Below are 17,391 nucleotides of genomic sequence, written 5' to 3'. Positions count from 1 at the left end.
CCCCCTAGGTGTGCTAGTTGTTGTTTGATTGCCTTTGGGGGTGTCAGCTGGGAGGGGGGGTGTCAGGCAGGAGACTATAGGCAAGGTTGAGGTGAAAGAGTGAAGAGCATAGAAAAGACCTTGAGTCAAGAGGTTCTGGAAGACGAGATGAGCAGTGGTGGCTGGAAAGCCTTCTGGTTTTATTGCTATCTGGTGTGGTGTAACCACCCCCTCAGTTCTCCCTTCCTCCCTTCCAAAAATAACCCTAATAGGGACCAGGATTCTTGGCCTTCCCTAATCAATAGAAGTTGACTAGAGGCCAGACAAGAAATCTAAGGCAAGGCTTTTAGGGGGCCCGTGTTGCGGCCCCCTTAAAAACAAGTAATAGTTTCCCTTGCCGGCTCTCTCCCTGAACGGGGTGCAAGCTTGTTATACGACGTGAGGGTAGGGGCGCGTCAGCGGTTGGACAGGAGGGGTGGCCCTAGGTGGTCTGCCCACCCCTCTAGTGGTGCTGAGTGCAGGGGGCACGTGCAGTACCCTGCTTTTGCTCCCAACACCTTGTTTTTGCTCCCAGCTCTGCTCTTTGGAAGTAGCAGTTGGATTTTTTTTTTTTTTTGGTCTTTTTGTATCTTTTTATCTGTAAGTTGCCCCAAATGTGCGTGCACGCAGTTATTTTTAGTCCCTTATTGTTTCTTTGTATTTTGTTGCTGGACAAGAAGTTTGTCCAGGTGCAAGCATTGAAGCACTGCAGCAAAAGGTCCCAGGTCCCAACCTATCTCAATCCCATCCCTTGACAATGATTTCCTGAAGTTCCCTTCAGTTTATTTTTTTAATTTTTAAAAAATAATTTTTTTTTTTTTTTTTGGCACACGGGCTTAGTTGCTCTGTGGCATGTGGGATCTTCCTGGAGCAGGGATCGAACCTGTGTCCCCTGCATTGGCAGGCGGATTCTTAACCACTGCGCCACCTAGGAAGCCCATAAAAAATAAATTTTTAAAAAATAAATTTATTTATTTAAAAAAAAAATTTTTATTAGAGTACAGTTGGTTTACAGTGTTGTGTTAGTTCAGGTGTACAGCAGAGTGAATCAGTTATACATATACATATATCCACTCTATTTAAATTATTTTCCCATGTAGGCCACTACAGAGTATTGAATAGAGTTCCCCGTGCTATACAGTAGATCCTTACTGGTTATCTATTTTATTTTATTTTTTTAAGAACTTTTATTGAAATACAGTTGACATACAATAAACTGCATATATTTAAAGTGTACAATTTGATATTTTTTTTCTTAGTAAGGTATATGCGGCAATCCCAATCTCCCAATCTAGCCTCCCCCCACCCCACCCCCTGGTAACCATAAGTTTGTTTTATAAATTTACTTTTGACCCCGTTTTCCTCTCTGGCAACATCATCAATGACCTCCTGGCTGACTTCTGTGCACTCCTCCATTTGACCTCATGATGGTGTTTCATGCTCGGCATCTCCTTTCTTTTTTTATCTTCCTCTAGAAAGTTTACTCCCTCAGATAGTAAAGGAAGTGACTGGATGACCTTGCAGTAGCCCAAGAAGAATTTCTCACATTGTCATCTAGCACTTTGGAGAGCAGGCTCTCAGATGCTTGGGTAATCCAGCATGGAAAACAACTAGCGAAGGGGCAGTGTTCATGAAAATTATTGAAACTTTTACAAATGTTTCTTTTCTTAAAACACGATTCCTCAAACTTAAGAAAAATTTCATCTTAACTTTACAGTCACAGTTTATTTAGCCATTTTCCATATACCAAGAACAAAAACAACAAATATTATTCTTATTTTTATATAGAATTAAACCCCAAATCCAGCAAAGTTAGAAAAACATGAGATATGCAGTCACACAGACTGGACTTTGCATTCCTCCCCAACCATTAAATACCTGTGACCCTGACAAGATACTTTGTTCTTTCGAAACCTGAACTTTTAACACTATAACATGGCAATAATGTCCCCTGTCTCTTTGGATTGTTCTGAGAATTAAATGAGGCACCGGGTATAAGAGCATCCAGAACAATGCCTGATATAGAAAGGTAATCTCTCAGGAAATCTTAGTTTCCTCTCCCTGGCCATATCCCTTGCCCTCTTTTTTTCAAGGGTTTATATTCTCACAGGACATATATATACCATAATTATACGCACACCTGTATTTTCATTTTTAAAATGTTATTTTGGACAAAAGTAGAAAATCTACAATGTCAGTGCTAAAGCAGTAAATAATTACATGCACTATAAGATACCAAAGATATTCTCATTTCTTAAATAAGTAGGCAAACAGCAATTTCATCAACAACCCTCACATATACACCAGAAAATCAAAAAACAGTTCCAGGAGTTACTCATGTCATGTGTACAAGAGATGCACATATTAATAAACTTGTTTCTAGAAACCAAGCCAAATCAAACCAAAACAAACAAAAAACAGTTCTTAAGCACTCGAGCAGAAATGTCATACGCCAATCTTACTAAAAGGTTCTTTCCCTTTTATTTCTTTTTTTAACTTTTTATTTTATATTGGAGTATAGTTGATTAACAATGTTGTGTTAGTTTCAGGCATACAGCAAAGTGATTCAATTATACACATACATGAATCTATTCTTTTTCAAATTATTTTCCCATTTAGGTTGTTCCATAATATTGAGCAGAGTTCCCTGTGCTGTACAGTAGGTCCTTGTTGGTTATCAATTTGAAATATAGCAGTGTCCTCATGGCTAATTCCTTTTATTTTTGGAAATTAACTCTATAGCAATGATTCAAACTCATTCTTGTTCAACATATATTCAATGTGCCTTTGAAGCACTAAGAGCTCTTAGGGAAGAGACAGCCAAGTAAGCAAACAATTACAGTGCCTGTGACTAGTGCTGTTATATGCATAGGGACTACCTAACTCTTCCTAGGCGAATCAAGAAAAGTTCAAAGAGGAAGGACTACTTGAGCTGAATCGTGAAGTACAGGCAGTTGTTCTCTTAGTACAGAGACAGGATAGGGGATTCCAGGCAGAAGGCAAAGCTCAAGCGAAGACCTGAGAGAGCACGGTGTGATCAGAGACTGCAAAAGGCACGCTGTGAACAGATGGTGGGGAAAGTGGCCGGAGCAGAGGTTGTCCAGGTTGGCTGGGGTTAGACTGCAAAGTCCTGGGTGCCATTTGGACTCTCTACTCAGGGCAAAGGGAAGTCAGTATTGCTGTTATCTGCAAAGTCATAGTCTTTGCCTGGTCACATAACTGACATTGTCATAAGTGGTCAGAGATAAAGAGAAATCAGGTTCTTTATAGGGCGGTATGAGAATTTTAATAGGAAAGCAAAACCATACCATGAGAAAGATCTAACTATGCGTATGCTCAAAGAAAAAGATCTCAAATCATAAACTGGTCTTTAATACAGTGACAGATTTTATAGACTAGCTTACTCAATACCAATTCCAATTCCTTTCTGGCTTGCCTTTCTGTATGGTCTTGAGCTGGAGAGATGGAATCTCCATTTCCTAGCCTCCCTTATACACTGGGTTGCCATGTGCTCTAACTGAGCAAAGCCACACACCTTTGGGAGACCCTGGCCAGGGGCAGAGATGGTGGCTCCAGGTCAGAAAGGCAGTGGCTGCTGATGGAACAGCCCCGTGTGAGGTGTGCACTCTACGGACCACAGAGTCCCAAGCCTGGTTCTCTGACTCTTTAACATTCTCTTAGCTTCCTGATACCCTTTCACAAATCTCTTTCTGCTAGACTGGTTTCTGTTACCGGCAAAAGAACCTGAGCCAAAACAACATCACAGAAAAGCATATCTTGGATTTGGCCCTGGATCTAACAAACTAAACCAAAATTCAAAACCATTTGTGGAAAAAAAAAAGAAGTTTATCTAAAATAAACAAAGAAAAACTCCCTCCTGTATGGGCAGAGCCGTAATGACTATTGTTCCTGAGGCACTGTGCCTGGTGCTGTACCTACATGAGCTCACTATTTATTAGAAGCTTCACATCCCCACAGCCCCCACCACCCGTTCCAGGACATCCACAGTTCTTGCCTCTCAGCTTCCAGACCAACGGTCTTCAACCAAGGGTGAGGTTGCTCCTGAAGGGGCCATAGGCAAAGTCTAGGGCTTCTGGCTGCCAGGGCCTGGGACCTGGGGTGACGCTAGGAGAGGGAGCACTCGTACCTAACAATGGGTAGAAGCCAAGGATGCTGCGAAAGGCCCTGCAGTGCACAGCACAGCCTCCCACAACCAAGAATTAGCTGGGCCCAAATGTCAACGGTGCTGAGGACCAGAAACCTTGCTGCAGAGAGCAGGGTGCCCACTCTGATCCCTTCTCCACGCTCTTTCTAACGCGGAGGGTAGTTGAAAAATATACACGGGATCGTGACGCTTCCCCGTTTATGATGCTTCAGCGGTACCCCACTGCCCTTGGAATAAAGCCTAAATAAAGTCTGAATGGCCCCCCTTTCCATTCCAGGCACCTGTCACTGCTCACACTCCACACCTCAGCCATGGTAAACCTCCTGCAGGTCCTCAAACGTGCCACCTCCCCAGCCCCGCAGGCCGCCTCCCTACCTGGCCAACTGTCACTCATCTTTCAGGCCCTTCCTTCCAAGATCCCCTTCACCTGTAAGCCCTGGTCAGGTGCCCCTGCTGTGTGCGTCCCTCCTACCCTCGACCTCCTCACGAGGGTGCTCCCTCTGCACTGCCACTGTCAACTTCCGGAATGCACCTAATGTCCCACTGGACAAATAAGTACTGTAAGGACAGAGCTTAGGTTCATTTTATTCAAGTTGTATCACCACAAGTATTTTGCTCACTCAATAAATCTGTTACATGTGTTACTACCTAGCACTAGCATTACACAATGGGCACAAGTGGCGATACTGTATGTAAGAAACTCAAACCAAGACTTAACACTGGCCAGATCTATGGTAGAATAGGTATTTCAAGGAACCACAGCTAAGTTGCCTGTGTCTGTCACACACAAAAAAAGGGGGGGGGGGGGCGAAGAAAAAGAAAGAAAAAAACAAAAGATCACCAAAAGGTAATAAAAAAGGCACCTGATGACTGAAGACTAAGATAGCTAAGGTCATTCAGCACAGAGAAATAGAGGCTAGGGTAATTTAGTGACCACCTTAAATCATTAAACAAAGATACCACAATCTACAGGAAGATATGTATAGCGTCTGATAGCCTGGTATCCATCGGAGAATTGAATAAGGAGAAAGAGGTTTAAATCAAAGCATGAAGGAGTTAATCCAACAAAGACAGTTTTTTACTACTGGTGAACACCTGAGTGTTTTGCTGATGAATTCAGCAGCTGGTCACTCACTTCTTCACTGAATGAACACTGAATGAGGACCTTCTCTGCTCAGGCACATCTATTATACACAATGCGGTAGATGGTAGTGAGGCCACACAGGTGTTAGAGCACACAGGAGAGGAGGATTTAAAAATAAGCTTGAAGTAGAACAGTGGTCAGAAATGCCTGCAAGCACCACACATGAACTGAACGTGAAGGAGAAACGTGAGGTACACCCTGCTGGGAGCACCTTGTAGAGGCACAGATTGGCTTTCTGGTGATGCCAGAAAGGTCTGAAGCAAAAGAAAGTCAGAACGAGATTTACAGGCTATAAAAGCCCCTCCTGCCCAGGACTGAATTCTTTGGAGAAAGGCAGTACTGGAGAGAGGCATAATGGTTAAGAGACCACGTCAGTAATCCAGGTGAGAGGTAGATGGCTGGAACAAGAATAGTGACAACAGGAAGAAAGGAGGAAGCAGGTAGAAAAGACATTTACGATCACCCCAAAAGAATTTGGATTAGGGAAGGTAAAAGGGAGAGATTTTTTTTTTTAAACAGTGGAACTCTCTAATTTGGGTAGCTGAATGAATGATAGCTGCTGGGTAAGATATAGAATGTCAGAAAAAAATGTTTTATGATAAAAAAATACTGAATTATTTTGGACATGATGAGTTTGATATACCTATGTAAACAGGTGGGCAACTGAAAATGTGACCTGGAGCTTAGGAGAGACATCTGGGCTGGAGAAACAGATGAGAGACAAGCACTTCACGTGGGATGATACGGTTAAAGGAAAAATCTATAGAGTGAGAGGAAAAGAGGGGTGAGGATAGAACAAAGAAGGAGAAACAGCACCGTTTAAGGGTTATGTAGGGGAGTGGGAACTCCTTAGAAGGAGATGTCCAGAAACCCACCAAGAAAAATAACAAAAGGATAGTGTCGTTGAAACCAAAGGAGAAAAGAGTTTTGTACAAACAAGAGCAGTAAACAGTGTCAAATTCAAAAGAGAACAGGATAGTGCCTAAGCATCTGGTAATAGGAGGCCACCAATGACCACAGAGGGCGAAGGGGAAGGGTGGATGGGGCCCAAGCTATAGAGTAGACACTACACTGAGCCAAGGAGGGGCTGCAAGGCAAAGAGAGAGAGTGAGTGAACCCAGCACTAGTTTAAGAAGATGGCTGTGAAGAGAGGTAGTAAAAGCAAATAATACGGAATGTTATACTTAGGTGTGTACTGGAGTTTGTTGTTTTTCTTGAAGGACCTGATATGAATTTTGGCTACACCACCAGCTCTGTGACCTTGGATAAATAATGGTATAGCCAACATTCAGTCTGTTTAGCTGCAAAATAGGGCTAATAATCTACTGAATAGCACTGCATAAGGATTAAAGAAGATAATACACGTAAACCTTTTAGGACCAGTTTTTGATACCTGGTAAGCACTCAAAAAAGAATAATTTATAATTATCATTATATATAAATGCTGAGCAGGAATGAACCACCAGACGGAAAGAAACCAAAGAAAGATGGGTTAAATGGTTTATCCAGGATCCGGATCTAGAAATGTTATGGGGAGGATTGGTCCTGGACAAGAGAAGGATGCCTCATCTGGAGGTTTTTAAAAATTATGGGCAAGAGTAGCACAGACATATATATACTACCAACTGTAAAATAGATAGTCCGTGGGAAGTTGTTGTATAACAAAGGGAGTCCAACTCGAGGATGGAAGATGCCTTAGAAGACTGGGGCGGGGAGGGTGGGGGGGACTCAAGGGGGGGGGGAGTCAAGAAAGGGAGGGAATACAGGGATATGTGTATAAAAACAGATGACTGAACTTGGTGTACCCCCAAAAAAATAAAAAAGAAAAAAAAAGAAAAAAAAGAAAAATTATGGGCAGACTAAGTTATAAGAGTGACTTCCGTGGGGGGGGACTCGAGGTGGGGGGGAGTCAAGGAAGGGAGGGAATACGGGGATATATGTATAAAAACAGATGATTGAACTTGGTGTACCCCCCCAAAAAAAATAAATAAATAAAATTTAAAAAAAAAAAAAAGAGTGACTTCCCACAGGAAATTCACAGTCTCACAGGATCTTCTACAGCAAACCGCGTGACTGCTACCACCAAACCTCTCCAGAGGCTTTCCCCACCCCTGACTGACTCTGCACTCCATACAGGCTACCCAGCACAGCCTGGATCCTACACACCTGAGTCAGTCCTACTGGCTCCCAAGAGACACTCACTGATTTATACACACCCCATTTCCACCAAGGACTTGAAATGAATTCCTCAGAATTCCCTCAGAGGTCCCAAGAATTGTCTTACACAAATATTTTTAGGGAATTTGGGATCATCAGAACTGAAACAAGCTATTATTAGCCTCACTTCTGACCCTGAAACCTTGTCCCTCTGAACAGCCCTTTGATAATGGGAGGTGACCTTATCGTGTCAACTGCCATCAGAGCAACAGCAGTCCCACTCCATCACTCCTTCTCCCACCTCTGCCCCCAAAAGCCAAGGTTCCCTGCTGGGTACCACATTTTAAGGCAACCAACATTAGTCAATAATGGTTTCAAAGCAAGGCCATGTTTTTCTTGTTATTATCATCATTGAGTAATCTTTTGCATATAAATTTAATGATATTTTTCCAATATCAAAATATGTATATATTTAATATACATATATTTAGTATATAGTCTATATATATATGTGTGTGTGTGTGTGTATAATTTGTGGGGGGTTTTAGTGTTTAAATAACCCTACACCACTGATTAATAGCAAGAGCAAGTCTAACAGTAAAAACAAAACGGGAAGTGTCTTTGTTTTCATATTTAAAAAACAAACTCATTGTAGTCCATGCAATAACCAAACTGATGAGGTAGGCTTTTCCAAATAATCCTATAATCTCAAGCCACTGCATCGTCTATAATAACCATTCAACTTTTCCAAACCTCTTTCAGAACATGTTACATCTCTGAGTCTGAGATTCAACAATAACATATGGGTAAAAATAATGCACTTTACCTGGTGGAGAACCTGCGTGAGATGGGTCCCCATAGTGCCCATAATGCGGTGGAGAAAGGCCTATTCCAGACTGGGACTGAGAATATGGGGGTGTAGCCACATAACCTTGTTGACTCATTATGAAAATATCATTCCAAGGAATAGTTCTATAAAAGAACCCTGCAACAGGAGGAAAAAAAAAAATATCAACAAGAGGGTGTGAGTCACTTAATGCTATTAAAAATATAAACACTTAATAAATGTTTATGATGGTTTGAGGAAAGGTACAATTATTAGGTGCGTGAGACAGCTTCATATTGTACAATATATCATATCACTACCCCCTAAAAAGGCTCTAACCATACCTCTGTGGAACTCAGCAACTCACTTCTATAGTCCTAGGCAAATTCTCAAGCATGAAATCCTGCATAACACCTGCCAATCACGTTTTCATTGTAAGACCAAACTGTTTCACAGAGAGTCTCTCATAAATGCATCTACTGTTTTGGTGCCTTTGGTTTCCACCACCCCGCTACGGCATAGCGCATGTCACTGGCAATAATCTCATATCATTCAATTGACTGACCAGCAGAACTGCCAGCTGTCTGCAATCAGATGTTTTGACTTGTGTCATTTTAGTGCTATCCTAATTAGTAATTTTAATCAGGCAATTAGGACAAAGAGAAATCAAAAGTCCAACAAGTGTAGCAGAAGATAAGTTGATAATGGACTGACTTTATGAGTCATATATTGACGAAGCCAGGTGGCAGCCTACAACTATTTGAGAGTTGTCAGTGGTTTCTCAATCAAAGATGACAGACTTTTCTTCTGATTTAAATATCATACCTCTAAGAACATATGCAAGCATATTTACAAAACTAAGGCGAAAAGTCAAATTGCGTATGTTTTGAGGCACATACACACACACATACACAACTCACAAATACAACAGATCCATCTTGATTCTACTCAGAACCAAAACATCAATTTGTTTTAAATTTGTCATTTTCTCCAGGTTTCATAACGTGAGACATGTCACAGAACTATTCTTAAAAAAAAATTTTCTTTATGATAGAAAAGGCTCTGAATCCTGGTAAGAGAGGTGTGTTTACACTGCCAATACTTATCTGTGTGACATGGAATAAGTTGAAGAACCTCTCTGGGAATCAGTTCCCTCCTACAAAATGAAGCTTCTAAAAGCGTCTCCAGATACAAAACAATGATTCTAGGATCTCTCCAGTTTCTTCTCCCAGCATAGGAATATTCTCCCTTTTGTTATTTTATGATGCTACCTTTTAAGCTAAAAGTTCAGCGAAACCTGCGAAGATCTGAAATCTATACACAGGAAACCGCATTCTTCATTTGGTTTCGTTTTCATATTAAACTCTGTAAGACATTAAAACTAAAGCAATGAAGTAAAAATATTACAAGACCACTTTCTCCTCCTTGGAAGGGGAGATCTAAAGAAAGGAGAGACAGGCCTGCTGGTCCACTGTGTTACTGACAACGCATCCTCCCTCCTCCCACTTAGCAGAGAGATACGTGGCAGCCTGAGCTTTGGTCAAGCTCATCCAACCAAGCGCACTTAGGAAGTCAGCAGGAACACACCTACGTAGCAGCCTGTTGCTGAGTGACAGAAAGGAAAGGCAGGGATGTTCACTCCAAAGAGCAGGAAGCAACCGGGTCCCTCGCAGCTGATCTGGCAAGAGGAATCTGCTTCCCCACGCACCCCAGTTTGCCACGTCAAACTTCCTCACCACGGAGCAGCAAGTTACAGAAACCTGACTCAGCTTCAAGCGGCAACATGGCAGAAAGCCACTTGGCACGAGCAGGCCGAGGCTCAAAATCTGGGGAGCTTCAAGCCCAGGACAACCCCCAGTCCGCTGTCACTCGACCTTTCTAGCCGAGAGGCACGTCTCACCCTGGGCCAGGTTCGGATTTGCACGAATCCGTTTCCCCATCAGGCTGTCCCGAAGCTCGAAGATACAGTTGCCAACACTACTATGAGAATTTCCAACATTCCCTTCCTCTAAGGAAGGGGAAATTAAGTTGATACGGAGATAGGAAAACCTCTGGCAGTGACACTGGGATACCGTGGCTGCTGAGGCCCGTAATCAAGGAGTTAGTTCCAGCATCCCCAGATACAAAGATGGGGGCGGGGGCCGCTAAAAAAAATCCCCACCCCCCTACCCCCACCCCTCCACCCCCCATTATTAAACTGCACGAAAGGGCGAAAGCAGGAGGTCGCCCCCACTGCCCTGCCACAGGTGAGCATCTAGCCTCTGGCCAGCCCCCACCCCAGGCCGGGCACCGCACCCCACCGCAGCTGTGCCCGGGGAGGGGTCCCGCCGGAGCTCAGCCAGGCTGGGGTGAGGCAGTACCTGGTCGGCTCCCGCACGCCGCCGGGCTTCCGAGAGCCTGCGCTCCGCTGCCAGTGCCGGCTGCCCCCGGTGGCCCAGCTCCCGCGGCGGCCGCTGCTCTCGCCTCGCCTCGCCTCGCCTCGGGCCGGCGTCCCCGCAGGCTGGTCTCGCTCGCGGAGTTGCAGCTGGGCTGGGAACTGCCACGTCAAACCCTCTCTCGGCCGCGCGCCCCCGGCTCCCGGGCTCGGACCGGCGGCCGCGCTCGCGCCGGCGCACGCGCACACACGCAGGCGGGCCGGGGGCGGGGCCTGCGGCAGCGCCCGCCGCCCAGCGCGGCACGCGTATTGGCTGCTTGTCCTCCCTTTTTTTTTTTTTTCTTTTTCTTTTCGCCCTTTCCTGTTTTGTTTGTTCCTTTCCCTCCAGCAGGTCAAAGATGTTCACGCTGTTGCGGAATCAGAGCAACAGGTTCAGGTGGAGCTCCCGTAGGAATGAGGGCGTTCGTATTGAGGGTTCATTCATTCATTCATTCAACAGGTTTCAGGTTCAGCTCTTCACTCATTGCATATTACTCGAGTAACTAGGATATTTCAGGTACTGCACTGCCCACACGCGAGAGTACACGCTTCCGGATCTCAAAGAGATTATAGTCTAAAGGCTAATCTGGCACATGTACAAGGACAACTTGATGACGTACTGGTGCGATGCACTACAGAGGAAGGAACGCCCAAGGCGGCTGTCACCGCGGCACAAAAAGGGAGGAAAGGATGTCCCAAATGAAAAGTATGGGAAGAGGTGTTGTTGCAGAAATCGGTCGGTTGAGAAACCAAGCACCACACTCGGAGGGCTGGAGAACTCAGGTTTATTAAGCCGGTGGCCCCAGACGAGCTAACGCTCCAAAGTTCTGGGCCCCGAGCTCAGGGTGAGTTTTACTTTTATAGGAATTAGTGCACATGTTTACAGTAAGCATGCGTAGGTTGGTTACTTGGTTTACAGAGCACGGAAGTTTCCAAACAGAAACTTACAAGAGCTGGTGCAGAACATTGCATTTTTAGCAAAACATCTTATGGTTACTTTGGATTGCTAGGTCATCCTATTTTTTTGTTTGTTTTTTCTCGGCGCAGCAAGCATATTCTACAAAAGCAGAACAAGCATGGAGTTATTTTTAGCTGAGTCCACGTTTCTAATTTTCCTCTTCAGTGTCTTCACTGAGGCTGAAGGATTGCCAGATTTCTGTGTATTCCTTCAACAAATGTCTACATATTCATTTTCTGTAAAGTAGGATGTCTGATTCCCCGCCAAAACAAGGATTGCTACTTTAGCTCACTGTACTGTGAGAAATAGCTGAGAAAGAAAGGCAACCTATGAGACCTGGATCTTGTCCTCTCTAGCCTTAAAAATCACAGCCATCCGGCTGCTTTCTCACAACACCCCATTGCTAAATAGAAAGGCCTTCAGCCAACCTGAGATTTAGTACAGCTACCACTTTGCTCAAACTTAGAAAAGTAAAACCAGGCCATTGTTTTTTTTTTTTTTTCAAAATACACTTTCTTCTGGGCTACAAGAAAGTGAAAGCTACTTGACAAATTCCCTTAGTGATGAAATTCCTAGGTAAACACTTCCATGGGGTGACGCCTGTACTGAAATGCTCCATGAATTTTGTAGGCATTTTATGTTGTTCCAGCTTAGTGAAGACTAATGGTCCCTTTCCCCATTTTACTTTTGTAAGATGTTAAGATGTGATGCCCTGCCTACGTCCAGTTCAACACTGGTCAGGTTTGAAAACCCACAATGAAAATTTTGTTTTAAATTTTTTCTTATATTCTCAATATGATGAAAATATTTGATGGGAGTTTAGAAAGTTTTGCCTGTATTGAAGCAGTACAACTTGTAAGAGCAATTTTAAAAGTTTTCATGTCACAGCCATGTCACAAGAGAGACTAGAGTCACTTGGAAATAGGAACACAGTGATAACTTGGTTAGCTTGCATTTCCTGTAAAACCACTAAATTTAATTTGTACATTTGTTCTCTCCTTCACTCAGGGCACCAGAACAAACAACTTGTGGGTTCAGTTCTAAGACAGTTTTGAGTTCCTAAATGTTTAAAGCTGGGAGGGGTTTTAGAAAGATGAATATTCAACTCAATATTCAGTGAGGACTGAATTCAACTCAATAATTTTATAGATTAATAAACAGGTTCAGGAAATGAAAATGACTTACTAGTCTTAGAATCAGTTGGAAGTCATACCTTCTGATTCTAATTTCAAAGTTCTTTTCACCTCATATTTTTTTCTTTTTGATATTACTCTGATTTGCTATTCTCTATTAACTGGTTCTGCCTTTTTCTCCTGTTACTGTTTTATATTCACACTTTCAAGTAACTAAAATATTAATTAACCACACAATTTCACCAGTGATTGGAGTTACTAATCACAAATCTCTTTTTCTTATGACATGGATTTCTGGTTTCAGTCCTGCTTTCCTGCTTGTGGCTCCCTGTGCCCATCCCTTAAGTGACTAACTTCTTACCTTACTCCTGTGGTTGGGTTGCTGACCTTCACCAGACCTGAGGCTCAGCCTGGATTCCCAGCCCTTGTGGGTCTGACCTGAGCTCTTTCCACCTGAGGTCAGCCCCTGATGTTTTGTATGTAATTAACTTAGTCACCCTGGTAACCATATCCTAATTGAAAGGTGAGGTAATAGAGAATGTCTCTGTGCTGGGGTTCTGTGTTCTTAGGGTCTTTCTGTTCTAGCTCTAAAAGGAAAAGAAAAAAGAGTCAACTCTGCCAAAGACGATATAGAAAGAATGACTTTTCTGACAATATTCAGGGTTCTGTCTGATAGGTGGCCTTTGGAAAGTTAGAATTATGATGCTCTAAGCATTTATGTAACTTAAGAAGTCTGGGGGTTTCTAATTACAAAGCTACAGTCTGAAGGAGCTTTATATTTTAAAAAACTGAAATGGCCAAGATCTGGAATATGTTAAACACATGGCAGCACAGTAAATGAGGCCAAGTTAAGTGGGGGCCAGGGGAAAGGGTACCTGGTAGACTGAGTAGCAACCAATAATGGTAGCAATAGAGTTCAGGTGTTCATCAAGGCCCAACACCAAGATGTTGCTGGAATTACTTTTTTACAAATAACAGCTTTGTGAAATATAATTACCAATCACCCATTTAAAGTATACAATCTGATGGGTTTTAGTATGTTCACAGAGTTGTATAGCCATGACCACAGTCAATTTTAGAACATTTTCATCCCTCCCAGTAAACTCTATTCATTGGTAGTCACTCCCCTTTCCCGCCACCTTCCTCATTCCACGGCCCTAGGCAACCATTGACCTACTTTCTATCTATAGATTTGCCTATCCTGGACATTTCATATAAGTGGGATCATACAATATGTGGTCCTTTGTGACAATCCTTTTACAAGTTCATTCATGTTGTAGTATGTGTTAGTATTTCTCTCCTTTTTATTACCAAATAATATTCCATTGTGTGGATAGCACATTTTGTTTATCCATCCATCAGTTGATGGACATTTAGTTTGCTTCCCCTTTCTGGCTATTATAAGTAATGCTGCCATGAACATTTATGTACAAGTTTTTGTTTGGATATATATTTTCATTTCTCTCGGGAATTTAATTCCCAAATCAAATAAACAATGTACTTAAAAAAAAAAAAACCCAGACAGTCTGGCTCCAAAGGCTGTGCTCTCAGCAACTATGCAATGCTGTCACTCTGTATGAAATTTTATTTTTAAAATAAAATATGCAATGTCACCCCCACAAAAAAGTAACAAATTAAAACTGAAGTCAGTTAAGAATGTAACTCCCTAAAGCTGATTCAAGAAGAAACAGAAAAAAAGTTAAACATAGAGCTACCATATGACCCAGCACTTTCCCTCCTAGGTAGAATTACTTTTTAAATATCTCAGTATCTTGCTCTGAGTGTGCTGCATCACTCATGGCTTTAGCCGCAGAGTGGGCAGTATGACATCACGCTGCCAAACCAGTTGACTCAGGTTTGCATCCTGACACTATCACTCACCGTTAGCTATGTGAGTTTTATTTACGTAACAAGTACTTATTAAGTACCCACTATAAGCTGGATACTATTCTAAGCACCGTGCGTGGACACAAAGTCAGACGCAATACTTCTCCGGCTGTTAAAAGTTCATGGAGTAGTATAGGGATGGGCAAACTATGAAACCAGGCCCACTTGCATATTTTTGTAGCTCCTGAGAATGATTTTTACATTTTTAAGTGGTTGAAAAAATCAAAAGAAGATTTTGTGACGTGAAAATTATATGAAACTAAAATTTCAATGTCCATGAATAAAGTTTTATTGGAACCCAGCCACACTTTTCATTAACAAACTCTGTGGTTGCTTTTGCACTGCAATGGCAGAGTTGAGTATTTGTGACAGGGACCACAAAGCCCACAAAACCTGAAATATATGCTACCTTAGCCCAGACTTGGAACATGAGCACTACCTCCTGGTAGAGAGAGTGTGTTCCCTGTCTAAACCTCAGTATCCTCATCTATAAAAGTGGAAGTAATAATAATACTAACCTCAAAGATTGTTCTGGGGATTAAATGAGATAATGCAGGTAAAGCACTTAGTACATTGTTTGGCATATAAGTGCTCAATGATGTTGTTTCGGTGCCAGTTTCATAACCATCATTATATTTGTGACAATTGAATGTAAGTAGATAAAGTCTAAGGATGAAACTCCAGGGAACCCTACAGTGGGTGCAGTTTCTAAGCTTACTAACCTTGGCTCACTTGTAAGTGTGGGATATTATAATACATTCTTCTCATTGTGATCATGAGCGTTAAATGATATAAAATAAATGAAGTGCTATGGAATAAAGTAAAATAGAGAGGGTAAGGGGGATTGGGAATGCTGAGTTGGCAGTGGGTAGCATTAAATGGTGTAATTAAGTGATTATCGTATTACATAGGGTGGTTAGGGTAGGGCTCTGGGGCCGGTCACTCAGATCTCCCTTCAAGATAACTTGCTCCAAGGAATGTAAGCAGCTGACAGCCTTCAGCAGTTATGCCTTTGGGCTTGGTAGGCCATTCATCCCAAAGCAAATGCCACCTTGGCAGTTCCAAGCTGATGGCTAAGCGTGGTGGAATACTAAAGTCATAATATTTCTGCCCAACATGAGATCCCTCTGTAAGAAATCTTTCCTCTGGGGTTCCTGTTACTCTGGCCAAGACTTCCTCAGAGCTGCAGTGCAATCTGAGGCTCATCCTACCCAATCCTCCCACCTCCTCTACCTCTTTTCACAGGTGTCAGATCTGTACCGCACCTGCAGCCTTTCTCACCTGCTCCTGTTCTCTCTTTTATATGTGTTTCCCCCAATAACTCTCTTGTACGTCTAATTCCACATGGGTGCCTGCTTTTCAGGGAACCTGAATTGATACAGCATCGCAAGGTGTGATCTGAACAAAGCCCTGAAGAAGGTCAGGGAGGCAGCCATGCAGATCACCTGGGGGCAGGACATTCCAGAAGGTGTGATCTGAACAAAGGCCTGATCGGGGAGGCAGCCATGCAGATCACCTGGGGGCAGGACATTCCAGGCAGAAGGGAGAGTGCCCCAAAGTCCCCATGTTAGGAACAACAGTGGCTGGCATGCTCCAGGAGGAGGACGAGGCCAGCAAGGCTGGAGACGAGGGAATGAGGGGAAAATTGTAGGACAGAAGGGCAAAGTGGGGAAGGAGATGGTATATGGTCCTTTAGGCCATTTTAAAAGAGTTTGGTTTTTATTCTGATTTTTAAAAGCGGTCATTTCAGGTTTTGAACTGAGGAATGACAGGATCTGACTTGCTTTCCTTTTTTTTTTTTTTTTTTTTAATTTTTTTACTCATATGGGAGGCAGCATCTCTTTGTACAGAATCTGGTGTTTGGAAAACATTTATTTTACAAAGTCTCAGTGAGATTTTAGGCCTCAAACATCCTTCAATCATTTGGTTTCCCACAGGTTTTCTTGGTGGTGGCTAAGGTTTGAAGAGGAATAGCAAATGCAGCTTTACGACCTACTATAAAAGTGGGAGGAAAACTGAGTTGTGATGGCTGCATGGCCATAGTTCTGTATTCACAGTTCACCCCTTATTGATACCACATTCCTGGTGACTTGAAAGATTTTCCAATTGATGAAGTAAATGAGATAAGACTCAGTGTTTTTAGTGCACTGATTTTCTTGATCAAAGCAAAGAAGACAGGAGAATAGGAAATTAAGAGGTGAACGAAACCAAATTTTTATGTAACAAGATGATTATAAGGAAGGTACTCTCACCTTCATAGTATTGAAAGTTTATTATGTGATATTCTATTACAAATATTTCCCTTTTTGCTATTAGATTGAATTGATAAATTTTTTTTAAAAACCTGAAAAAAGAAAACCTGATAACTCACTAAAATAGTTGGGAAAAAGTAGAAATTGTACTCACAACCTAACTGAAGTCGATGCCTTAATATATGATCATTAAGGGCTTCCTAGGTGGCGCAGTGGTTAAGAATCTGCCTGATAATACAGAGGTCACGGGCTCGATCCCAGCTCCAGGAAGATCCCACATGCCATGGAGCAACTAAGCCAGTGTGCCAAAAATAAATAAATAAATAATATATGATCATTAACAAAAAGAAACGATTTTCCTTTGATTCCATCCTTAAATCCATTTACTTGATTACCTAGAAAAATAATGCAATTCTATATTGTCAATTATAAATTAAA

The 17,391-nt window shown here is 42.4% G+C and overlaps 1 protein-coding gene across 3 annotated transcripts in view; it reads right to left on the bottom strand.

Annotated features, from left to right (window-relative positions):
- The window catches only part of SEC24D (SEC24 homolog D, COPII coat complex component), a 113,287-nt gene extending 102,405 nt beyond the window's left edge, over nt 1–10,882 (bottom strand). The window contains exons 1-2 of one of the 3 annotated variants that reach the window (XM_057705665.1): nt 10,671–10,882; nt 8,311–8,469 (exon numbers count right to left, since the gene is read on the bottom strand). In XM_057705665.1, coding sequence (XP_057561648.1) covers nt 8,311–8,428 — 118 coding nt within the window. In that variant the 5' untranslated portion in view covers nt 8,429–8,469; nt 10,671–10,882. Of the gene's footprint in view, nt 1–8,310; nt 8,470–9,897; nt 10,140–10,670 lie in introns of those variants that run through there. The other 2 variants (XM_057705668.1, XM_057705667.1) reach the window with 2 other exon arrangements.
- Between the last annotated feature and the right edge of the window lie 6,509 nt (nt 10,883–17,391).

Source organism: Hippopotamus amphibius, chromosome 13 (genome assembly GCF_030028045.1).
Source record: "Hippopotamus amphibius kiboko isolate mHipAmp2 chromosome 13, mHipAmp2.hap2, whole genome shotgun sequence".
Taxonomy (NCBI): domain Eukaryota; kingdom Metazoa; phylum Chordata; class Mammalia; order Artiodactyla; family Hippopotamidae; genus Hippopotamus; species Hippopotamus amphibius.
Note: the sequence above shows the minus strand (reverse complement) of the source record. Positions and strands in the feature narration are given on the sequence as shown.